Below are 26,737 nucleotides of genomic sequence, written 5' to 3'. Positions count from 1 at the left end.
CTTTTACAAAGGCGTGTTAGCATTTTTAGTGCATGCTAATAATTAGTGTGCGTTAAATGCTAACGTTTAGTGTGTCCTTATTTTTAGCATGCACTAAAAACGCTACTGCGCTTTTGTAAAAGGACCCCTATGTGAATCCATGAACATTGCAGTACTCTTGTTTTGGCCTCTCACTTAATGCAACTTTGTTAACATCTATTCTTTCTCAACTTATATCCATAACATTACACATTACAACCAGTTCTCTATCCATTTAGAACATAAGAATTGCCTTATTAGGTCAGACCAATATCATGTTTCCAAAAGTGGCCAGTCCAGGTTACAAATATCTAGCAGTGGCCCAAGAAGAGGCACGATTCCATTCCACTTAATCCCAAGGGTAAGGAGCGGCTTTCCAGGTCTACCCTAATAATGGTTTACAGACTTTTCCTCCAGGAATATGTCCCAACCTTTTCTAAACCCAGATACATAATTTGCTTGTATCACTTGCTCCAGCAAAGAGTTTGGGAATTTAACTATATGCTGAGTGAAAAAATATTTTCTCCTATTTGTTTTTAATGTACCACTATGTAACTTCGTGGAGTTTCCCCTAGTCTTTGTACGTTTTGAAAGAGTATATAATTGATTCATCTTTACCCATTCCACTCCATTCAGCTTGATTGTTCGGACATCTTTTTTCATTTCTTATTTATTTATTCTTTTATTTATATTACACAAGTAACTTAGGGAAAATACAAAACAAATATATTCTCCTATACAGAGCAAAACAAGACGGAATTTTTTTTTTAACACTGTAACTTCGTATTTATCCCTTCCTTAGACCACAAATATTGGGAGAGTGGCTTAAATCAAGGAAATCACAATAGTATAAAGTTAACAAGTAAGGCCCATGCCCACCCACATCTATTCCATATACAGCCTGATAAACAGATGTTATTACCCTGTACCCTCTTCAGGTCTATGAAAGCTCTAAGCTGATCCGGTACAAAAAAAACATATTTAACAACTGAATATCTCACATTTACAGGGATAAGCTAAAAAGAAAGTAGCCCCCAAAGACTTTATTTCTTCTCTAACTTTTCCGTTTATCTTAAGTAGATCTAGTAACGTCTGGAAATATCCATAATTTTTGGCCACAGAAATTTTGATGAGCATTCTTAAAATACAACTTCAGAATGGCATTGAAATTCTGCTCAAATACAAATGAGACCAATAGTGTAGACCTTTTTGTTACTTCTGATAATGAGTCCTCCAAAATCAAAGAAATGTCTTAACCAAATTGTCTTTCATAACTGCTGACATATTATCCTTAATATTGGAAACATCAGTTTGATATTTTTGTACCTGATCATTAAAATCCTGCTTTATTTTGTCCATCGACTTGGAGAGCTGTTTCACCGTTGAAACCAGATTCGTTGTTTCCTGAGTTGAATTTGTAATCGAGGAATTCAATGCCTGCCAGAGGGTATCCAGTGTAACCACCACGGGAGAGTTCAATAGTCCCTTCTTGTTCAAGATCTCAGATACCGACGTTAATCGCTCCGATGAAAAGCCATTACCACAGGCCCCAATACAAGCGCCTTCCGCGTTCTTGGGGCCCGCCTTCTCTTCCCACAACACGGCGGGGCATGGTGGTATCTTGGCTTCCGGAGGAGACAGCATTGTTTCATGTTCTAAAGGGGTCGAGGTTCCTCCCTTGGCGCACAAAGCAGAACTTCCTCCGGTTTTATTCTGTGGGCACCAGAGAGTGAAGCTATCAAGGGTTTGCTGTTTTGGGGAACAGGCAAGGGCAGGTAACAGCAATACCAGCTACTCGAGAACTTAAGGAGCCGAATGAATGAGAGCAGATAAAGCAAGGGATAAAAGTGTCTGGATACTGTGCATAATGGTCAGTGAAGCAGACTGCAGATGTGCCAACAACGCTATGTTTTTGGAGTGGAGGCGTATTCTAATGGTTAGAGAAGCAGGCTGAGAACCAGGGAAGCCAAGTCCAAACACTGCAGTTCCTTGTGACCTTGGGAAAGTTATTTAACCTTCCACTGCCTCATGTGCAAACTTAAAATGTGAGCCCTCTGGGGACAGAAATATACCTGCTGTACCTGAATATAACTCACCTTGATTTACAACTGAAAAAATGTGTGAGCTAAATCCAAAACCCCTTCTCCACTTTGTCAAATGTTTAATTTAAGCTTGTCGCTAGACACAGACATGTCTAGAACATACTCTTGTTCCTCAAAGCTTTCAAATGCAAGGCTTATCAAAGTTTTGAACAACTAGTGTTGCTAGTCACTAGACTGCTGATTTTTGCCCATTGGCAGGCATATTTTGAGATCCAATTCCTTTATCTACTACTTATTTTAGAAGCTCAAATTTAAGTCTGTGAGCTTTCTGGAGTAAGAAAAGAAACCATACTATTTATCTTGCAAGGAATATTAATACTGCATTTACTTATCATTTAGAACTAATTCTGTCTAGCTCCTGGTTCATATTTATTTTACATATCGTAAATTACATAAATCTAATGGGATTTTCCTGTACACATGTGTCTGTGTTTGAAATGACTGTATGCAATCAAGACTAAGATTAATGTACTAGGTATCTTTTTCATAAAGTTAATCCAAGACTGCAATACATAATTTAACAGGTGCCATGAACAGAAGACTAATGGGATAACCACAATTTTCAGCAGAGGTCTTAAATCTTAATCTTTCATATGTATTTCTTTAATACAAAATAATAAATATAAAACATTATACATCGATACACAAACTAAACAAGTTGCTTAAATAACAAAGCAGGGATTTTCGATATGAAGTCTGTCATGAAACACCTAGCTACCCACCTGGGGTTACCCCGCAGCCACTTAGAAAGTCTATCCCCAGCACAGCTCAGGTCTGCCTGCACCTGCCGCTTGTGCTCTACACTAGAACCCTCCTCCCACCGACTGGATCACAACCGTCTCTGGGTGAGTCTCCCACTATGAAATTATCCCCAGTGATTTCTAGGTTACTGGGGCCACACTCCCGGACCCAACACACAAACCACCTGGATTCTTTATCAGTCCAGACAGGCAGAGGCAACAAACTGTTTATTATGAACAAAAGAAAGTTCAATCAGCAAACAATAACAGGTAACTGAAATATGGATCAATTATAACACTAACTAAACATTTGTTTACTTTCTAAAAAGTACCTGGGGAGATCAGGCCATATAGCTGCTCACCAGTTATCAACTATAACTGTTTTTGCAGGGCTTCAGAAAAAGCTTTCTCACAGGCTGAAACTGGGGCAAAAGCCAGTATAATCCAAATGAAATGAGCTCCTGGGCCAATCAGAGCCCAGAACAATAAGTTTCAAAAATAGCTGGTTACATCGTTAAAGGCATCTCCTTTATCTGTGTGCCAACTTAGGGGCCCTTTTACTAAGCTGCGGTAGGCTCTACACACGTGCAGCACGTGCCCAAATGAGACTACTGACAGGCCAGTGTGCCCTCCTGGCAGTAATTTCAGATTTGGTGCAAGCCCATAATGCGTGGATATATTATTTATTTATTTCCTACTACGCACGCTGGTTCTGGTGGTAATCGGCACTTGGCGCACGCCAACCTGTCACCGCATGGCAACTGAACCTTTAACACTAGATCAGTGGGTGGCCTTAAGGGCTCAGGCTGGTTTTGGGCACATGCTGGTCTCATTTTTACCGCAGGCCCTTTTCCCATCCCATTTAAAAAACGCCATTCTTTGAAGATGTGGTAAAAACTGGCTTGATGCACGCCCAATACACATGCCTACACTACCGCAGGCCATGTTTTACCGTGGCTTAGTAAAAGGGCCCCTAAAGGAAGGAACAGTCATTTCTCTGAAACAGTTTTAAACCTAAACATGCACCACCTCCTGTGGTCAAACTACAGAAACACACTTCAAGAAGTATTCAATACCATTTACAGGCTTAAAAACACGCCGTTCTGTCACAATGTCTAATTTGGACTTTGGACGTTTTGTGCTAAACGTTCAAAATCAGAAGAGGAAATCCATCCATCCATGTCCAGCATTTCTCCTCTCTTCCCTCCCCTCAATCCATGTGCATCTTCTTCCTGACTTCCCTCCCCTCCATCCATCCATGTCCAGCAACTCTCCATTCTCCCCTGCCCTCTCCTCTATCTACCCATATCCAGCAAATTTCCTCTCTCCCCTGCCCCCTCCATTCATCCATCCATGTTCAGCAATTCTCCTCTCTCCCCTGCCCTCCCCTCCCCTCCATCCATGTCCAGGAACTCTCCATTCTCCCCTGCCCTCTCCTCCATCCACCCATATCCAGAAAATGTCCTCTCTCCTCTGCCCACATTCATCCATCCATGTCCAGCAATTCTCCTCTCTCCTCTGCCCAGCAATCTCTTCTCTCCCCCTGCCCTCCCCTCCTCTCCTGTCCAGCAATCTCTTCTCCCCCTGCCCTCCTCTCCAATTCCAGCCATTTCTTCTCTCCCCCTGCATTCCCATTCATGTCCAGCGATTCTCCCTGCCCTCCCCTCAGCTCCCTGATATCCCTCCTCTCCGTTTCTTCCCCCCGCACGTTTAACCCTTTTACTTTCAGACGCAGCAACGGCAGTGAAGAGGACAACACAGCGGGCTCCCCTCCAGCTTCTCCCTTCCCTCACACAGTGTCCCGCCCTCGTGGAAACAGGAAATACATTATCGCAGAAGGCGGGACACTGTGTGAGGGAAGGAAGAAGCTGGAGGGGAGCCCACTGTGTTGTCCTCTTCACTGCTGTCGCTGCACCTGAAAGTAAAAGGGTTAAACACGCGCACGGGGGGGGGGGGGGGGGAGGAACGGAGAGGAGGGCTGTCGATCGGGGAGCTGAGAGCGGGAAGGAGCGGAGGGACTGTCTGCCTGGCTGCAGCGCTGCTGTGCCAGGCAGGCCTGCGTTTGGGGGGGCAGCAGCCAGGGGAAGGTCATGGTTGGGCTGGGGAGGCTTAGCCTCCCCAAGCCTCTTATATGGAGCGCCTCCCATCCCATCCATGTCCATCAATTCTCCTCTGCCCTGCCCTCCCCTTCCTCCCTCCCTCTCCTCGATGTCCTGCAAGTCTCTCCTCCTGACATCATCTCGCCTCCAGCGTTCCCTTCCCCCTCGTTCCGCCCTCTGACGTCATTATGTTTTGACGCGAGGGCGGAGCAATGAGTGGGAATGGATGTTACGAACCCAGGCATCCAGACGTAGAATGTTGGAAGTGCAAATTATTATATAGGACTAGTAAAAAAGGCCCGTTTCTGTTTTAAAGGAAACGAGCGCTAGCAAGGTTATATTCTTTTTTTTTTTTTTGTAAGCAAACAGTTGTTAGAAAAGTGCTATAATGAGAAGGAATAATTGTGTAGTGAGAGTGTGGCTGTGACAGAGAGACAGAGTGTGTGTATGTGTGTGTGTGTGTGTGTGAGAGAGTGTGTGTGACAGAGAGACACACAGAGTGAAAGAACTGTGTGTGTGTGAGAGACTGTGTCTGTGTGTGACACTGAGTTACAGTGTGCCAGAGTATGTGTGTGTGTGTGTCTGCATGACCCCCTCCTTCCGTCCGAGGTGCAGGGTCCCCCCCCCGTGTTGCTCTGCATCTCTGCTTTATTCCAGTTACATCCACAGTTGAAGTCGTTGCAGGACCACAGGGGCGGCCAGTGAGACAGAGTGTATGTGTGTGTGTGAGAGTGTGATTGTGTCAGAGAGACACAGTGTGTGTGTGTGTGTGTGTGTGTGACACACAGAGATACAGTGTGACTGAGTTGTGAGAGTGCCAATGTAAGGGTGTTCTGCATCCCTGCTTTCTTCCAGTTACATGCACAGTCCAAGCCGTTGCAGGACCACAGGAGCGGGCAGTGAGATAGAGTGTATGTGTGTGTGAGTGTGAGAGAGAGACAGAGTGTGTGTGTGTGTGAGAGAGTGTGTGTGACAGTGAGACACAGAGTGTGAAAGAGTGTGTGTGTGTGTGAGAGACAGAGAGAGTGTGTGTGTGTGTGTGTGACACAGAGTTAGAGTGTAACAGAGTATGCGTGTGTGTGTGTGTATTTTTCCATGACCCCCTCCTTTCATCCGAGGTGCAGGGCCCCCCCCCCCCGCCTCCTTCTGTTCGTCACATTTAACCTTAGCGATCGTCCCATCAGGAGACAATATCCAGCAGGACACTTACCCAGAATAGTTATAGGCTTCGGAGTAGGATTCTAATCATTTTGGCTTTTCGTTGCTTCTTGTCTGTTGTGTCAGTGGTGGTTCGGGAGGGCTTTCGGTGAGCGCAGCAAGTTCGGGAGGGCGGCAGTCTTGTCAGCTGCAAGGTTTTTTGAGGGCGGTTGGTGTGCGCGGCATGGGAGGGCGGCAGCCAGTCTCGAGCCTTTTTTTTTTGTGCATGTGCCATTTCTTGGGATTCGATCAGCTGTGTGGTTTTTTGAGGGCGGTTGGTGAGCGTGGCAGGTTCGGGAGGGCGGCAGCCAGTCTCAAGGCTTTTTGTTTATTTTTTTTTTTGTGCGCGTGCCAGTTTGTGGGATTCGATCAGCTATGTGGGTTTTTTTCTCTCACCCGGGATCACGTCATAATGCGGCCACTACGTCAGTCTGATCTATGGAGCCTAGCAGACCAACTCCGAGGGAGCCACGGTCCCAGGCAAGACAGAATGTTGGAGGTGAGAATTATTATATAGGATAAGTACTGCCACAGTGGTGTACAGTTGGAGGCAGTAGGTTTCTGGTGAGTTTTGGAGGGCTCACACTTTTCACCACAAGTGTAATAGGTAGGGGGAGATATGGCCTGAATCCTCTTCTCAACAGTGCACTGCACTGACACTACATTGCTCCAGGGACCTCCATGCTGCTCTAATAGACCTAGCTATAACATCTGAGACTATCATAGAGGCTGGTAAGTAATATTTTTATTCACATCTTTGGGGGGTGGGAGGGGGGTCAGTGACCACTTGGGGAGTAAGGGGGGTCATCCCCGACTCCCTCCAGTGGTCATCTGGTCATTTAGGGCACCTTTTTGTGTCATATTCGTTATAAAAAACACATCTATCCAGAGGGGAGGAGGGGGTGGGGGGGCTGTTGATGATGCATATATGTGAAAGTGCCTAGATTGCTATGTTAGGCTATGTTGATGTTATGTAAAGAAAAAGTTAATAAAAACATTTAAAAAATAAAAATAAAAAACACATCTAGACCAAGGAGTTTAGATTTTCACCCTGGATGTTTGTGTTTTGTTCTATTATGGCTGTAAAGCATCTAAGTGTTAGGCATGCCCATGCCCCCTTGTGATTTGGATGCATTGCAGACACATTGCATAGATGGACGTTTACAAAACAGGTTTTGAAAATACTGATTTGGACGTTTTGGGAAGATTTTCGTCCAAATGCTGCTTTATGACAATTTTTTAAATGTTTTTCTCTTTCGAAAATGAGCACCACAGGCTCAGAAATATATATTTCAAAAGCATAAATATTTGAAAGAAAGAAAGAAAAAAAAATCTTTTATTTGAAAATCTTTACCTTGTTTTTCAGGGTGTACACAGCTTTGTCCTCTGCACCATATTTAATGCACTGTCTGATCCAGCTGTGAATAGTCCATTCTTTCAAATACCAGCAGTTTGGACTGTGCCGAAACCTAAAGTTGAATGATGGGAAAATAAATTTATAGTTGATCTTATGTATAAAACAAATAAATGTATTATTCTAAGGTTATACTGCTGTTGAACATAAGAAAATGTGATCACTCATTTCAAAATAGTCAAGTCTGTGATGACAATGCTATATGACACTTACACAAAAATTTCTCTATGATTTTCAAGATTCCTGGCTGTTAAATTTAAATTACATTAAAAGTACTTATATTCCACAAATACCTATGCAGTTCACTGAGAATAACAACAAAAAGAGATAGGCATTCTTAAAAGCTTACACATTAAAATCTCAATAAACCAGTATTTAACAATATAATTAAACTTACTGTAAAACACATATTTTTAATAAATTTCATAGCATTCCTACATAACATGTGGAGGGGCATAATCGAACGGGGCACCCAAGTATTGCTGAGGGCGTCCTCGCAGGACAACCCCCACGAAGGGGCCTGGAATCCCGTATTATCGAAACAAGATGGGCGTCCATCTTTCGTTTCGATAATACGGTCGGGGACGCCCAGTTCTCAAAATTTAGGTCGACCTTAGAGATGGTCGTCCCAGGTTTTCGGCAATAATGGAAACCGAGGACACCCATCTTAGAAACAACCAAATCCAAGCCATTTGGTCATGGGAGGAGCCAGCATTCGTAGTGCACTGGTCCCCCTGACATGCCAGGACACCAACCGGGCACCCTAGGGGGCACTGCAGTGGACTTCAGAAAAAGCTCCCAGGTGCACAGCTCCCTTACCTTGTGTGCTGAGCTCCCCAACCCCCCCCCTTCCAAAACCCACTCCCCACAACTGTACACCACTACCATAGCCCTTAGGGATGAAGGGGGCACCTAGATGTGGGTACAGTGGGTTTCTGGTGGGTTTTGGAGGGCTCACATTTGCCACCACAAGTGTAACAGGTAGGGGGGGGATGGGCTTGGGTCCGCCTGCCTGAAGTGCACTGCAGTACCCACTAAAACTGCTCCAGGGACCTGCATACTGCTGTCATGGAGCTGGGTATGACAGCTGAGGCTGGCAAAAAATATTTTTAAGGTTTTTTTTTTAAGGGTGGGAGAGGGTTAGTGACCACTGGGGGTGTAAGGGGAGGTCATCCCCGATTCCCTCCGGTGGTCATCTGGTCAGTTTGAGCACCTCTTTGAGGCTTGGTCGTAAAAAAAAAAAAAGGACCAAGTAAAGTCGCCCAAGTGTTCATCAGGGACGTCCTTCTTTTTTCCATTATCGGCTGAGGACGCCCATGTGTTAAGCACGCCCCAGTCCTGCCTTCGCTATGCTTCCCCAAGACGGAAAGCAGTTGAGGACGCCCCAAATCAGCTTTCGATTATGCTGATTTGGGTGATCCTGGGAGAAGGATGGCCATCGTCTGATTTGGGTCGAAATTTGGGCGCCCTTCTCTTTCGAAAATAAGCCTGATGATCTTGCATCATTAAAAGAAACAGAACGAATTTCATACAGAAGCCTGAGAAAACATGAAAGATGACCATTGCTTAAATCATTTAACATTCTTAACAATGGGAATGCAGAGTTTAAACTGAAAGACTGCATGCAAGACAGTGGAGAACCATATAAAATTTTCAAATGTTATACAAAGTTTGAACTCTACTCACGCCTGAACTGGTAATCAGTTTACTTGATTGTAAAATGGAGAAATTTTTATCAAATTCATAAACTGCATAAATCAGCCAAACAGTCGTGTTCTGAATTGTTTGAATCCTTTTCACAGAAGTCTTAGATATACCTAAATACACAACATTGCAGTAGTCTATCTTTGAAAGTATTAGTGTTTGTATTAGCAAACAGAAAACAGGAGGTTCAAAAAACTTTAATAATGTGCAATTTCCTAAGTGTTAGAAAAGAATTCTGATCTTCCATAGTTACAGCCCTGTTTACTAAGTCACGCTGTAGGTACGCTAACTTTTTAGCACACACTAAAAATTAGTGCGCGCTAACGATACAGACACCCATTATATTCCTATGGGTGTTATGATTAGTGCACGCTTATTTTTAGCATGTGCTAAAAAGTTAGTGCGCCTACAGTGCAGCTTAGTAAACAGGGCCCTAAGTAAACTATCAATCCACACGGCCAGTACTCAAGCTATGCGTTCAAATTTGTAGCTTACACCATCTACTAAAAATGTTGAATCATTTGGAATCTTATCTCAAGAACCTAACCATAAGAATTGTCTTTATTTAGACTATGGGAAAAGACCCAATCTTCAACTACTGTCAGAGTTTGATATCTGATAAAAAGCCAATATTCCCAGTTGGTAAGGGAAGTAGCATAGTGACATCATCAGCTTAAAGACAACAATATGCATTAATTTTTTCAAGTTTAATTCCTAAAGCACAAATAACAAGATTAAAAAGTATAGGAGATAAAGGAGAGCTCGCAGCAGACCACAGCTGGGGTTCCAAGAGTCTGAAAATTGTTCTTTATTTATTCACTGCATTTGTACCCCCCATTTTCCCACCTAGTGGTATGTTCAATGTGGCTTACAATTAACTTCAGGGAAAACAGGTTACATATTAAAAAGCCCTGAGGTGCGACGAAGCCAGGTTCAGATCAGTCCAAAGTCGTGGTTAAGGACTATTGATCTATTATCCGTTTGACATCCTTACTCTACAAAACTGTTGGGGCAAAACCCCTTTAAACCATTTCCCGTGTTCCCTACATCACTTCAAATCTGGATCAATATTATATGATCGACCAAATCGAATGCACTAGAAAGATCAAATTGGATCAGACTAACCTGCTTACTGGAAGGAAATGTCATCACAACACTAGATAGCAGACTGATCTCTGAGCTCCTGCTTCCCCACCAGCTTAACTTGTTTAACCCCTTGCCATCTGCCTTTGCATTAAATGATAAGTAGTAGTAGTAGTAGCTGTGCTTCTGATGTGTTGGAGAGATGATATTATAGCTTCCCAAACTAAATCTGCTACTAAGGAGGGTGGTAAGCTCCCCGATAAGCTGGGACCTAAACCTTCCTCGTGCCATGTGTCCCCAGGTCCTGATTCCCTGTTTGAGTCGGAGTCTTTGCAGTTAGCGGCTGACTATCAGGAGGCAATCTCTTCTGACAGCATGTCTCAAAGTTTTAAGCGCTATTCGCCAAGAGTTGAAAAACGGGATAAGGGTTTGGAGAAAATTCAGACTGTGCACGGGGACCTTAGAGATTTGGGTGCAAAAGTGGAGGACTTGGAGACCTGCGCTGATGAGCATACTGAGGGCTCTAGAAACACTGAGCACTCAGATGGGTTCTCTTTGTGTGCAATATGAAAGCATGCTATTTAAACTTAATGATTTTGAGAACAGGGGGTGGAAGAAAAATCTGAGATTCTGCGGAGTGCCCAAGGCAACATGAGTGGAGAATGCTCTGGAAATCATTGACGGAGGATGTGGTAACAGCTGTTTTGAGTATCTGGGTTTTAAAAAGGTTTGGACAGCTTCCTGGATGAAAAGCCTGCTTGCCCTGAGATTGATAGCATAGAATGTTGCTACTATCTGGGTTTCTGCCAGGTAATTGTGACATATTGGCCACTGTTGAAAACAGGATACTGGGCTAGATGGACCATTGGTCTGACCCAGTATGGCTATTCTTATATTCCTAAGAAGCTTGTGTGTGAACTCACAGAAATGCAAAAATACAAAGACTTTACATAATAATTCAACATTATACTAGACTGTCAGATCAAAAGCAATCTTCCTTTTGATTTCATAGCAAAGCTTGTTTAATTCTTATTAAGAAACAGTAACTTATACAAGACTCTTCTGTGAAAATAACTGATTGGTAAATAAGAGAAAGCAGGTTATTAATACAGGCGCCATAAGCCCTGAGTTGTACAATGATCTTTGCTAATGGTAGAACATAAGAGAAACCCCGTTAGTGAAAATACTGAGAGGGCAATAATGGATAGCTCTAAGATGAAAATGGCTGCAATGTACCGGCGTCTCCTGCCGGTTGAAGGTTTGGGTTGGGAAACTCCCACCTCAGAATACCGCTCCCCTGAAGACACTCTTATGCAAAACATGCTTGCATGTAGGGAACTAATATCGAATGAAGGGAACTGTTTTTAAAGCACTTTCTGCACATCACGAAACTGAACCGGGGATCAGCTTAAACAATACAGCACCAATAACCCACAGCCACCTCATTGCGACCTCATGATAAGTAGCAAATCCATCTGATTGACTGTACTTATTTACATAAGATCGGTAGGGAGGTGGTACGGGTGCAATGATGGCTGGTCGGGTGTAACATCACAAAGAGTTGCTAGTCAGCTCGGCATGATATACCCAGTTACTGAGCACCATTAGCATATAAAAAAAACTACAAAAATAAGTAGGCCTGTGGTTGGTTTCTATTGCATTAGTAGTTAAAATTTAATGCCAAGAAGTGTAGAGTGATGCACTTGGGGTGCAGAAACCCAAGAGAGAGATACCGGATAGGAGGGGAGTGATTAGTAAGCTCGACTCAGGAGAGAGACCGTGGGGTGTTGGTGTCTGAGGATCTGAAGGTGAAGAAACAATGGGACAAGGCGAAGGATGCTAGGCTGCATAGAGAGCCCTTCTCTTTCGAAAATAAGCCTGTTGGTTGTGGAGTTAGTTCTTTCTATTATTTAGGGTGTAGAGAGCTTGGATCTAAGGATAAGAGGGAAAACATTTGCTTCTGACAATTCACTCACTAAGGCTGGTATTTTGAGAGACCTATTCCTTTTAGAATTTATGCTGTCAGGTACCCCAATAATACCCCAAAAAAGGTTGTATCTGTAAGCACCCACAAAGCGGTGAACAATTACAAGATTTAAGGAAATGAGAAAGGAACTACATATCATAAAGTAAAAGAAAGAAATAAGTTAAAATCAGGCTATATTAAAAATTGGAGGCTGCAGTTTCTACACTAATTACCTCCGGTGTTTATTTTGTAAGGTCTGACATTTTAGGTTTGAATATCATACGTTTATTAGTTCCAAAGTTCTTTTTTTACTACTCAGATCATGAGGTCATTTATGTAGTTTTCTGGCCTAGACACTTTCTCCAGATCGGTTAGTTTTGTGCATACCATGACAGTAATGAATCTCAATCCTAAAACAGGTTCATATCTCTTTAATTTTTGTTCTTCTACTGCTACTTTCAACTTATTACTGGATCATATAGATTTAGCACATGCCCTTTTCAGCTGTAGCCCACGGTGAGTTACAGTCAGGCACAGGAAATATTTTCCTGTTCCCAGAGGGCTTAACAATTTAAGGGCCCTGTTTACTAAGGTGTGCTAGCACATGCTAAAAATGCTAACATACCTAATGCTAGAGACACCCATAGGAATATATTGAGGCATATTTTCAAAGCACTTAGCCTTCCAAAGTTCCATAGGTTTCTATGGAACTTTGGAAGGCTAAGTGCTTTGAAAATATGCCTCATGGTGTCTCAAGCTACATAGTAACATTGAGGCATATTTTCAAAGCACTTTGGGAGGCTAAGTTCCATAGGTTTCTATGGAACTTTGGGAGGCTAAGTGCTTTGAAAATGAGCCTAATAGTAACATAGTAGATGACGGCAGAAAAAGACCTGCACGGTCCATCCAGTCTGCCCAAGAAGATAAATTCATATGTGCTACTTTTTTATTTGTACTGTCCTCTTCAGTGCACAGACCGTATAAGTCTGGCCAGCCCTATCCCCGCCTCCCAACCACCAACCCCACCTCCCAACCACCAGCTCTGGCACAGACCGTATAAGTCTGCCCAGCACTATCCCTGCCTCCCACCACTGGCTCTGGCACAGACCGTATAAGTCTGCCCAGCACTATCCCCGCCACCCAACCACCAGCCCCCGCACAGACCGTATAAGTCTGCCCAGCACTAGTCCCGCCTCCCAACCACCAGCCCCAGCACAGACCGTATATGTCTGCCCAGCACTAGCCCCGCCTCCCAACCACCAGCTCTGCCACCCATTCTAGGCTAAGCTCCTGAGGATCCCTTCCTTCTGCACAGTCTAGTGTGAGCTAGAAATGCTAGTGTGCCTACAGTGCAGCTTTGTAAGCAGGGCCCTTAAGTTTCTACCTGAGACAATGGAGAATTAATTGACTTGCCCGAGACCACAAGGAACTGTGGAATTTGAACCAGGCTTCCCTAGTTCTCAGCCCACTGCTCTGTCAATTAGACTACTCCAATTTAAGATCTTCTTCTGTTAATGCAGCATATTTCAATTTGATGTTTTGGATCTTGGTCATTATCTTAAATGATCTTGATTCTTTAAGATACTCATCTATCAGTGACATTTTTAAACACAGTGATTATTTTCTTTTTCTTTCAATGCATTCGTCTGGCCTGGAAACTGTTTCTTCATTAATGTGTTACATTGCTCTTTGTTACCTTGTTCTTATATTTAGCTTCTATCATGTTTCACTCCTGTAACATTCCTCTTTACATTTTCTCAGCTGGATAGTATATATTACATTAGTGAAAGGGCACAAATTGATCTCCTTCTGTTAAATGACTCCCCGACGTGGATAAACTGTAGGGTCTTGTGATGTATGTTGGCACAGCTTTGAGTATGGCATCTTGTAGGGCTTTCTGCCAATTTCTTCATTGCAAGTTTCTGTTTGAAACTTGCTTCTTACTAGTTTGTGCTTCAGATTAGATCTTTGTCAGAAAGCTAGAACTGGGGAGCAAGTAAAGAAAAGTCCATAAGCCATTATTAAGATGGACTTGGGAAAATCCACTGCATATTCTAGGATAAGCAGCATAAGATCTGTGTTTACTGTTCTGGGATCTTGCCAGGTACTTGTGACCTGGATTGGCCACTGCTGGAAACAAAATACTGGGGCTTGATGGACTTTTGGTCTGTCCCAGTATGGCAATACTTATGTTCTTAAAGATATTTAACTGTAGCTAGTGCTCTCCAAGAACAGCAGGCCGCTTATTCTCACATGTGGGTGATGTCATCTGACAGAGCTCTGGTGTGGACGCTGATTCACTAGCACTAAAGAAAGTTCTAGCAGTGTCCCACCTCGTTTGCGCTGGTGCCTTCCCGCCTGATGGTCAAGCTCAAGTACCTCAGTCAGGTGAAAAGCATAAAAAGTACAACAAAAAACAACTCCCAGGGGAGGTGGGAGGGTATGTGAGAATAAGCATCCTGCTGTCTTCGGAGAACACCAGCTATAGGTAAGTATCTTTGCTTTCTCTGAGGACAAGCAGGCCACATTATTCTCACATGTGGGACTCCCTTGCTATTAGGCTCACTGAAAACAAGAAAGCTAGGAGAATGGAGTCTCGAAATGCCGAGACTATAACTTCAATCAACCTGAAACTATATATATACTAGCTGTGTAGGTGCAGCCTGGAACAGAAGAAAACAGGGCCTAGAAGGTTGGAACTGGATTCTAGATACTGAACAAATTCTGCAGAACTGCCTGTCCAAATCGACTGTCTCATTGGGAGTCCTGATTCAACCAGTAGTAGGATGTGAATGTGTGGACTGAAGACCATGTTGCAACCTTGCAAATCTCCTCTATGGAGGCTGATTTCAAGTGGGCTAGTGATGCAGCCATGGCTCTAAACAATGTGAGCCATGACATGCCCCTCAAAAGTCAGCCCAGCCTGGGCATAAGCAAAGGAGATGCAGTCAGCTATCCAATTTGAAAATGTGCGTTTGCCGATGGCCACCCCCAACCTGCTGGGGTCAACAGAAATGAAAAGCTGGGTGGACTGGCTTTAGTCTGCTCCAAATAGAAGGCTAAGGCTCATTTGCAGTCTAAAGTATGTAGTACACTTTCGCCAGGACAAACATGAGGTCTTGGGAAAAATGTTGGAACAACAATTGAATGGTGAAGATGGAACTACGACACGACCATATGAAGGAACTTGGGGTGTGTGAGGAGGCCTACTCTGTTGTGATGAAACTTAATATATGGTGGGTGAGCTACTAGGGCATGGAGCTCATTGACTTTGCGAGCTGAAGTGACTGCCACCAGAAATACAACTTTCCAGGTCATAAACTTCAGATGGCAGGTATCCAGAGGCTCAAAAGGAGCTTTCACCAGCTGGGTGAGGACTATGTTGAGATCCCATGACACAACCTGAGGTTTGGTAAGGGGCTTTGTCAACAACAAACCTCTCATGAAGTGAACAACTAAAGGCTGTACAGAGGTGGACTCACTTCCTATATACTGATGATAAGCACCAATTGCACTAAGATGAACCCTTACAGAGTTGGTTTTCAAGCCAGATTCAGAGAGGAGTAGGAGGTACTCAAGCAGTTTTTTTGTAGGGCAAGAGAAGGGATCTAAGGCCTTGCCCTCACAACAGATGGCAAACCTTCTCCATTTAAAAGAGTAACATAGTGGAGTCTTTCATGGAAGCCTGCAAGACACAGGAGACACCTCTAAGCAATCCAAGGCATTTGAGTTCTATGCTGTCAAAATCCAAGCTGTGACGGCTAGAGAAGGATGGGATGCAGAAGGGACCCCTCATTATGAGTGATGAGGGTCGGAAAACAGTCCAGTCTCCATGGACCTTCTGACAACTCCAGAAGAAGAGGGAACCATATCTGTTGCGGCCAGTGTATCATGGTGCCTTGGTCTTGCCTGAGTTTCAGCAAGGTCTTCTCTATCAGAGGTATAGGAAGATACGCATAAAGAAGATCTCTTCCCTAATGTAGACGAAAGGCATCTGATGCTATCTGCCATGTGATCAGAGTCTGGAGCAGAACTGAGGGAACTTGTTGTTGAAGTGTGTGGTGAAAAGATCCACCAAGGGGGGTGCCTCACTCTCAAATGATCTTCCGGGCTATGCCCTTGTTGAAAGACCACTCATGTGGTTGCAATATCCTGCTGAGTCTGTGCACCAGGCAGTTGTTCTTGCCAGGAAGGTATACAGCACAGAGCCTCATCCTGTAAAGGAAAGCCCATTCCTACATACCTTCCGCTTCCTGACACAAGGGGTAGGATCTTGTACTCCCCTGCTTATTCACATAAAACATCGCAACCTGGTTGTCTGTCTGAATTTGGATAATGTGATTTTGGAGTCGATCTCTGAATGCCTTTAGAGCGCTCCAAATGGCTCATAGCTCGAGGAGATTGATTTGAGCGGACCACTGATTCTGAGTGTGAAGCCCATCCACGTGAGCTCCCCAACCCAGGTTGGATGGATCCGTTGTCAACATCTTTTGACGTGGTGGAATTTGGAATGAAAGTCCCAGAGTCGAATTGGACAGGTTAGTCCACCAGAGAAGGGTGTAAGCCAACTCTGATGGGATGCGAATGATATCCGTTAGATTCCCTGTGGCTTGAAACCACTGAGAGAGGCTAAGGTCCACTGGGCCACTCTCAAATGGAGCCGTGCCATGCACTGTGGAGGCCATGTAGCCCATCAGTCTCAACATTTGCCGAACTGAAACCTGCTGGCTGCTACAAACCTGCGAGACAAGTGCTACCAAGGTATCCACTTTCACTAAAAGAAGGAAGGCCTGAGCCTGCGCTGTGTCCAGCAAAGCTCCTATGTGCTCCAATTGTCGCACTGGATGGAGATTGGATAATTTATGACAAACCCCAGTAGCCTTAGCACCTGAATAATCAACTGCATTGACTCGATTGCCCCCTCCTGAGATGTGTTCTTGACCATCCAATTGTCCAGGTACGGAAACACATACACTCCTAGTCTGCATAGATATGCTACAACTACTGCCAGGCACTTGGTGAATACTCTGGGGGCAGACACAGGCCAAATGGCAGAACGCAATATCCTGTGACTGGGAAGTATCGAAATGTGGGAATAGGCATCTTTTAAGTCCAGGGAGCATAGCTAATCATTTTTCTGAATGAAAGTAGAGTGCCCTGGGAAATCATTCTGAACTTTTCGCTCACCAGAAATTTGTTCAGGGCCTTAGGTCCAGGATGGATGGAATCCCCCCATTTTCGTGATCACAAGAAAGTACCTGGAATAGAATCCCTGCCCTTCCTCCCCTGGTGGTAAGGGTTCAACTGCTCGGACCTGCAAAGGGCAGAGATTTCCTGTACAAGTACTTGCTTGTGCTGAGAGCTGATGTAAGACACTCTCGGTGGGCGATCTGAAGGCCGCTGATGCCAATTTAGGTTATGCCCGTGATGAACAATTTGAAGCACCCACTAGTCAGATTATAAGGAGCCATCTGTGGTGGTAAAACGTGAGTCTCCCTCCAACTGGTAGGTTGTCCGGAACGGATACTGTTTGCATGGCTATGCTCAGCTGGATAAAGTAGACCACAATGTTCACTTCAAAATCTATTAAAGTGTGTGTGGGGGGGGGGGGGGGGGGGGGGGGAAGGTCTCATAAATCACTGGGATATACCGTCCTATAGTGGCTTTGAACATAAATAAATCCCAAGTGATTAAATAATTATAGATCAAAAAATCCCCTCCTTCCTCAAACTGTGCTGTTGTGAAAAATTTTTTTTATATAGAAATTTTTCTCACTTTATATGTGAAAAACTGTTCTTATCCTTTCCTATCTTCCATAGAACCAGAATGACAGTCAGTTTAGCATGAAAAAATACAGTCACACTTATCTGAAGGCTCAGATCTGTCCTGGGACCAGTGCTATCTACATATTTATTAATGATCTGGAAATGGGAACGATGAGTGAGATGATTAAATCTGCAGATGACACAATACAATTCTAAGTTGTTAAAACACATGCGGATTGTGAAAAATTGCAGGAAGACCTTAGGAAGTTGGAAGACTGGGCATTCAAATTACAGATGTGATTTAATGTGGACAAGTGCAAAATGATGCACATTGGGAAGAATAATCCAAATCATAGTTATTTGATGCTCTAGGTGTCATTGTGGACAATATGCTGAAATCTAGGGTCCAGAGAGTGGGGGGGGGGGGGGGGGGGGGGGGGGGGGGGGGGGAGGGGCAGCCAAATAAGCAAACAGAATGCTAGGAATTATTAGGAAATGGATTAAAAAAATAAGACAAAGGGCCTTGTTTACTAAGGTGTGCTAGCGTTTTTAGCGCACGCTAAATGCTAGAGACACCCATATATTCCTATGGGTGTCTTTAGCATTTATTGCGCACTAATCATTAGCGCATGCTAAAAACGCTAGTGTGCCTCTAGCGCAGCTTAGTAAACAGAGCCCAAAGAATATTATGATGCCTCTGTATTGCTCCATGGTGTGAGCAATTCTGGTCGCCATATCTTAAAAAAGATATAGCAGAATTAGAAAAGATTCAAAGGGCAACCAATATTATAAGGGGATGGAACTCCTCTCATATGAGAAAAGGCTTAAGAGGTTAGGACTCTTCAGCTTGGAAAAGAGACAGCTGAGTGGGGATACGATAGAGGTCTACAAAATACTGAGTGGTGTAGAACGGGTAAACATAAATCAATGTTTTACTCTTTCAGAAAGTAGAAAGACTAGGGAACACTAAACTAAGTTACATGGTACTACTTTTTCAACAAACAAGAGGAAATATTTTTTCACTCAACAAATAGTTAAGCTCTGGAACTCACTGCTAGAGGATGTGGTATCAGTGGTTAGTGTATCTGGGTTTTAAAAAGGTTTGGCCAAGTTCCTGGAGGAAAAGTCTGCTATTAAGATAGACATGAGGAAAGTCACTGCTTGTCCCTGGGATCAGTAGCATGAATCATGATACTATTTGTGATTCTGTTAGGTACTTATGACCTGAATTGGCCACAGTTGAAAGCAGGATACTGGGCTAGATGGACCATTGGTCTGACCCAGTATGGATATTTTTATGTTCTTACGTAAAACAGTCCTGAATATTTTCAGAACACTATTCAAATATATTGTCTATCTTGTTATCTTTGTTTTGAAAACAAAATGCTTTTGGTAATTCCTTTCCCCTTATCTTTTTGAAACATAGAAACATGTGCTAAGACTTGTTCTATTATAGGTTCAGCTTTGAGGACTGATCTTCTGCTTTTCCTTTACCAGGCCTGGGAATTGCTTGGATGTTATTTACACCAACACTTGTACTTATTAATGTTGTGGGCAGCAGAACAGGGGTAAAGCAACATGTGTAGAATTGGAAATCTAAATGTATGCGCACTACTAACCTCCGCAACTTATCACTCTTTCCTCTCCCCAGAAATGCTTCTTTTTAATGCAAATTAAAGTATTGGGTTGTAAAAGCCCATGCATGCCACCCTGAGCAGTCCAATTTCTAGCCCTGGAGATTTAACTGTGTAACTCCTCTGTCAATCCCTTTGAAAATTACCCTATTCATAGTTAAGATACAATAGGTATTCCTCACACCAGCACAACTCTGCACAAAGAGAAAAAATTATATGAGACAATAAAATGAGTAAGTTTTTCTTCATTTACTTTATAACATTCAAAACTATGACATACTTTATTGTTCACTGTAAAAATAAAATAAATGTTTTGTTTAAGAAAACTGGAGCAAGAATTAGTACAAGTATAGGTTGTAAATTAAATTCTTTTGGTTCCACTGAGACTATGAATCTAGCAAAGAAAATCTTATCTCATAGTTGCTATAGCAACAGCTTATCCCAGCCCTCTCTTCAGTATGTGGAGCCCATTACCAATTTTACCAGTAGATTATATTCAAACCCAGTTCTTTTAAAATGTAAAAACTGAGATGTATTTATATGGAGAGGCAAGAAGAAAGCAATGATAAGAAGCTTGAAGATGCAAACTATTCTGCAATTTGTACACAGATGCCAGCTCTATGGGTGCAGTGGACACTTGAGAACCCCCAATATTGAGCAAAGTCTTTGAGTGATGCTTAATATCTGCTTTAGGACAAGTCAGCAGGATTTAACCCGGTAGAAGCTTTCTTAAAACATAGCCTGTAAGCCAATTAGGGACAAAGAAACTACCTGTATATTATACGCAAACCACTTTGGTTGTATCACAGAAAGGTGGTATACCGAATGAGCATTGCCCATAACCTAGTTAAATCTCACTGAACATTGCCTCTGTCCTGCCCAAGCCATGCCCCCTTGAAATCTCTGCATGATGTAGATCTCCACATAGAAACACTGGCGACACATGTATGCAGTAAACATGTGTAAGCTTGGAGTTTAAAAAAGTGGTTTTATGACAGAGATTATCCTAAGAATTGTAGCAGCCCAGCTCTCCAACTATCTTTCCAGCTTTCGTCTCCTGCATCCTGCACATGTCCCAGTCTGGCTTCAGGCCATGCTACAGTACTGAGACTGTGTTAACCACTTTTGTTTCTGCCTTCAGGGAGGAAATTTGTTTAGGCAACAAGGTCCTGGTTATGCAATTTTGACATGTCAAATGCCTTTGATGTAGTGGACCATGATCTTTTGTTAAATTTACTAGACCAATTTGGGATTTGTGAGAAAATCTTGTCCTGGTTTCAGGGCTTCCTGAAGTCTAGTCTTACCGAGTAAAAATGTTGGGCGCATTATCATTGCCTTGGTCTCCAAACTGCGGTGTGCCACAAGGCTTACCCCTAGCTCCAATATTATTTAATGTCAAGATGGTTCCGCTAGGGGGGAGAATTGAGTCAATGAGATTCCATCCTTTTATCTACATCCTCTGATCTAGGAAGTTTAATATTTGATGAGATGGAGGATGGGGGCTGAAGTTGTACTGAGAGGGAGGGAGGGAAATGGAGGGAGAAAGGTATGGTTGTAGCTGTGTTAGGAGGGGTGGGGAGAAAAGTGCCAGGATCTTCAGTGAATGACTTTTTGGTTACTGTTCAGGCATAAGTAGTGTACTGCAGTGTTTCCCAAGTGGGTCCTGGAGTACCCCCTTGCCAGATAGGTTTTTAGGCTATCCACAATGAATATGCATGAAAGAGATCTGCATACAATGGAGGCAGTGTATGCAAAACAATCTCATACATATTTATTGTGGATATCCTGAAAAGCTGACTGGCAAGGGGGTACTCCAGGACCCACTTGGGAAATACTGGTGTACTGTAACCAAAAAGTCTTTCTTTCCCTGAAGGTCCTGGCACTTCTCTCCCCCCCCCCCCAGCACAGCTCAAGCCATAATCCTCCCCTTCTCTCTCTCCCAGTACAGCCTCAGCCCCCATCTACCCTCCCATTACAGTCCCAGCCCTCGCCCTCTCTCACACTGGCGTAGCCAGACAGCCAGTTTTGGGTGGGCCTGAGCCCAAAGTGGGTGGGCACAACATTTTCTCTACCCCACCCAACCCCCACCTCAAAATATAAATACTTTAACTAATGAGGATCCTCAAGCTCTGTCAGCTGAAATCTTTCTCTAAAGATGGCCAGAACTCTCTTTTACCAGGCTTGGCAGGCAGCAGCAATGACCCTAAGCCACTGATGCCGTAACCCCACACATGATTGGTTGTCGATGGCTCAAGGATGCTGTTGCTAACTGCAGAGCTTGGTAGAAGGGAGTTCTGGCCGCCTTTGGAGGAGGTTCTTAGCTGGGGATGCTTGGGGAACCTCATCAGCTATACAGCTGCCTCTCCTCTGATTTCCCACCTGCCATTACTATCAACCAACAGACCCTCACCAAATACAGAACAAGGGATCACAAATTATAAATAAAAATATTTAGACAAAAATTGAATAGGATCCCCAAGAAGTTAAACGTAGCATTACTGCAACACTCGAGACATAAAACAGAAATGCATTTCCTTTTCTACTGAATACAATACAAAGACATTTGTTAAGCACATTTCCAAAAGCTAACATATTCCATTTAAAACATTCAAAATAAAATGCTTTGTTTCTACCTTTGCTGTCTGGACATTTTATTTTTCCATCTTGCTGGTTCCAATTTCTCTTTTCTGCTTTCCTGTCTGTCTGCTAATTCTTCGTCAACCGACTGCAGTCCATTTGTCTTTTCTCCTCTCTCCTGTCTGTTCCGTCACTACTCTTGCCTCTGACATATTGATCATTCCTTTTTAGCTCTTCCTTTTTACTTTTCTTCTCTTTCTTTTTACTTTTCAACTACCTATCAAATTTCCATCTTCTTCTTTCACCCACTAGCTCTCCCATTCCCCATTTCACTCCTTCCCCAGCCCTATATTCTCTTTCAAGGGCAGACAGAGTACTCTGGGCCTGCCCCACCCCCCCCCCCCCCCCCCCGCCCACATACCATCCCTCCCCCCCCAGATGCTACCCCGGCCCCCCCATATGCAATCACCGCCCCCATAGCCCTTACCTTGAAGGGGTGGTCTAGTGGATTGTTCGGGGGCAATGTTCCCAATGCTGGAGATTTACCACCGCAATGCTGGAGATTGAAGGCCAAATGAGTGACATTTTTCTCATGGGTCCCTGCCAAGTCTTAAACCAGTTCTAGCATATGTACATTCTTAAACTGACATTCTAATTAATAAATAGAAAATAATTGTTTTTTTATTCATCAATTTACTACACAGAACTTAACAATCATCACAAAATCTACATCAATGAGAAGAAGATAAAACCAAGCATTAATCTAAGGAACACAAAAACATAACCTCTCTCCAGTAGCAGGCATATTATGAATTTAAACAAAACCCTACAAAAGTCACTCAAGACCTGTATGACACAAATCTACATTCCATAACAGCACCAACAAGGACATTCCTAGGAAACAGCAGGATTGGAAATATCATGGTGAGGCCAGAGCATCAATACGCTTATTGGGAAAACTGAACAAGCTGGATTATTACTACTACAGGTCCCAACAATCAACACTAACAGAATATCTTGCCTTGGTCACACCTGCAAACACAAATACAGGATAAGTGACCACAAACCAAGAAGCCCTTGAAAAAGGTAACTTATAAATTAAAATCCTATCTCTGTGAGCTTGTTTCACCCCTTGATTTTGACTTTGGAGGGTGAATATCATGGTTTTTACACAGTAGCAACAGTTATAAAAGGAATATTTGGAAGATTGATCAAAAGGTATTTGAGAAGCTGGGTTAATGGCAGTACTCTGCACTGTTATGAAGAGGACTTGGGTTCAATTCCCAGTTGAGCCCGGATCAGCCAGAGACAGAAATGCTGCAGAAGCAACATTCACAGTCTCTGAGGAGTGGCAAGAGGAGGTTCCACTCATTGTGCAACATTTATTTTATTTTATTTATTTAGGAATTTATATCCTGTATTTTCCCAAACAATGTTTATGTTCAATGTGACTTACAACAAATATTTAGAGAAATACATATTTTATAGTGCAGTTGACTGCAATTAAGCATAATGTATTTTACAATAAATCTTATACGTCAAAACAGAAAAACGTGAGAATTGTTTCACAATGTTAAAGAATGATTACATTTCAGTTTAGTGTTAAGGAACATATACAGAAATATTCAAAGACCATATAAGATTGGATTACAATTCATCTTTTTGTTGTAAGAACTTTTTAAAAAGAAAGTTTGTGATTTCCGGAAGCTCGTATAATCTGGGATACCTTTGATGTTTTTTTTGGTAATAAATTTCACCACGTAGTACATTGATACGAAAAGTTGGGGTAGTGAAGAAGTAGGAAGTTCCTGAATCCTTGGATGGAATTACGAGCAGGAAGTTCAATCAAGGGAAGCATGTAATCCAGCATCAGTCCATAAATGATTTGGAAGGCAAATACATATAAATTATAAGTTACCCTAGCTTTAATCGGAAGCCAATATAAAGAATGAAGAAATGGAGAGGCTATGTTAAATTGTGAAATCTTACAAACAAGTCTTGCTTCTGTGCTTTCAGCAGTTTGTAATTTCTTCACTATTTTATCTTTGAGCCACATAAACTGCGTTGCAACATTGACATCTAGGGTGAAATTCTGTAACCTAGTTGGCTCACATTTTGAACAAGTTATGCGCTTAAATGTTTAGAATACTAGCATTTATGTGCACAAATGTTGGTATAGTGCAAATACCCACTTTATTGACATAATACATATTTGCAAAGGGGCACAGCGTGGATGGGACATAGGCAGGGTTCCTACTTACATACAAGTAACTTGCAGTATTCAGTAATACTGAAAGTTACTTGTATCCCTGCTGCATTTGGCATGCACTTGCACCAGACCTATCGCTGGCATAAGTGTGAGCACCTAACAGGCTCCTACTGTGCACCTTCCTGGAGCCTAAATTGGAAATATCTAGTTATAGAATGCTCCACCCCCAATGACCAGATTTAGGGGGCTGAGAGAAGTGCGACACCCCTCTGCTACCACTGCCCCTTCTTTCCTTTGTCTTTCATGGTCTGCACAGTTTGCTCGGTATTTATTTGAAATATATGAGTCTTTGTAGGTCTGTGAACTGCACAGCTGCATTGCAAAGCGCACAGGCATCATGGCAAGAGGAGCACAAGAGTAGGGGATGGGAAGAGAGAATAAAGTCTTCCAAGACAAGTTTCGGAGGGGGAGGGGGCACAACTATATAGGGAACCATTTAGAAATAGAGGCTTATTCTGCTTGATCCACTATGTTGTTTTTCCATAGAGAAAGAATAGGAGAAAACCCTTGGTGAATCAGGCTCTTGGAGGATCACCTAAGAGGAACCATGAGTTCTTGTGGTGTATTTCGTTCCAAGATTTCAGAGAAAATTACCTTAATTAAAGCTTTTAAGAGGGTATGATCATATATCACTTGACAAATTACTCTTTTTAGCACTTCATCTTTTTAGACATATCACATTAAGCTGTAAGCACACCTAGATTAGCTTTGCCTTCTCTGTGTGTCTGCCTACCCATGTATTTCAAGAGTGCACCATGCAAACATATCTAATTTCTGATGTGTGGTCAGTGTACAGTTTTTCAATTGATATTATAATTTTACAAAATGCATTAGTTAAACCCTACAAAAACCTAGCATGGCTGGCATAATTAGAAGCATCACATGAAATACAGATAACACAATAACAACACAGCATGGTGCCATTTGTAATCAATTTAATTTTACAGCAGATGGGTAATGTAAAATAGGAAGAATTTACCTCCTAAATTGAATAATGCTAAATTCTAAAATATGGACAATTATTTATCTGAGTGACGGGAACAACGTAGAAGCCACATAAATCAGCAATAGTTCAAGGGGCATCTTTTCTATATACCATGCTACTACATCACAAAACACATTGAAAATAATAAATATCAACTGGAAAATAGGAAATGTGTTTGTCATCTGTTAACATAAAGGTAAAAATAAACAGGTCAATATTAACAACCTGTGGTCAGTGTTTTTTGTGGGCTGTTTTAGCTTCTACCACAGCATTTTAATATATTATGTATACAATGCACTCCATTTAAGTGCACGTCGGATAAGCGCATGCTCTGTTTAACTGCATGCCGTACTTTGGTCCTGTTTTTGGCACCATCGATTTCTATGGGGACAAATTTTGGTTTAGCGCACCACTGGTAAGTGCAAGATTCGCTTATATGCATGGTTTAAGACCACTCCTCTGCAGGAAAGACTCCGCATAAGCGCATGCACGGAATATGGAAGCCGGTTGGCGCGTGACAAATGGGCGGTAAATTTGAAATCTCATTGGCTAACTGCCACAGGCAGAATAAGCGAAAGAATGTTGTTACAGTATACACTGGAGTCATCGTCGTCGCGCAACTGTGAGACTAACACTGGCTGAACGAATAGAAGTTCTTAAAAAATTAGAAAACAAAGTCAAGCATCTATTGCTAAAGAATATGGTGTCAATCCCAGTCAAATTTCACGTGTCTTGAAGCAGAAAGACCAGCTTCTGGAAGACTGCCAAAACAATACAAATCCACAACGGAAACAGGCGGGAAAAGCTGAGGATGTAGAAGATGCTCTTCTTCGGTGGTTTTCTTAAGTCAGGAGCAGACAGTTTCCTGTCAGTAGTCCACTGCTTATGGAGAAAGCTAATCAGCTAGATGAAAGTCTTGGACTAACTGAATTCAAAGCTACTGTTGGATGGTTGGAAAGATGGAAGAAGAGGAACAACATAAAATTCAAGAAACAGCATGGTGAAAAACAAGACGCTGATGACTTTGGTGCTGAAAATTGGGTTGTTTCAGTTCTTCCTACCATCTTGAACGAGTTTTCACCTCGTCACATTTTCAATGCTGACGAAAACGGTCTCTACTGGCGAGCAATTCCTGATGGAACACTTGCATTCAAACAAGCTGAAGCTACAGGAAGTAAAACGTC

General features: G+C 42.8%; 1 protein-coding gene across 1 annotated transcript in view; it reads right to left on the bottom strand.

The window, feature by feature from the left end:
- The window catches only part of MRPS27 (mitochondrial ribosomal protein S27), a 122,393-nt gene that overhangs the window by 43,040 nt on the left and 52,616 nt on the right, over positions 1 to 26,737 (bottom strand). Inside the window, exon 5 of the mRNA XM_030193301.1 lies at positions 7,511 to 7,625. Within this exon, the coding sequence (XP_030049161.1) occupies positions 7,511 to 7,625 (115 nt within the window). The remainder of the gene's footprint in view (positions 1 to 7,510; positions 7,626 to 26,737) is intronic.

The sequence above is a fragment of the Microcaecilia unicolor genome, chromosome 2, assembly GCF_901765095.1.
Source record: "Microcaecilia unicolor chromosome 2, aMicUni1.1, whole genome shotgun sequence".
NCBI classification, from domain to species: domain Eukaryota; kingdom Metazoa; phylum Chordata; class Amphibia; order Gymnophiona; family Siphonopidae; genus Microcaecilia; species Microcaecilia unicolor.
Note: the sequence above shows the minus strand (reverse complement) of the source record. Positions and strands in the feature narration are given on the sequence as shown.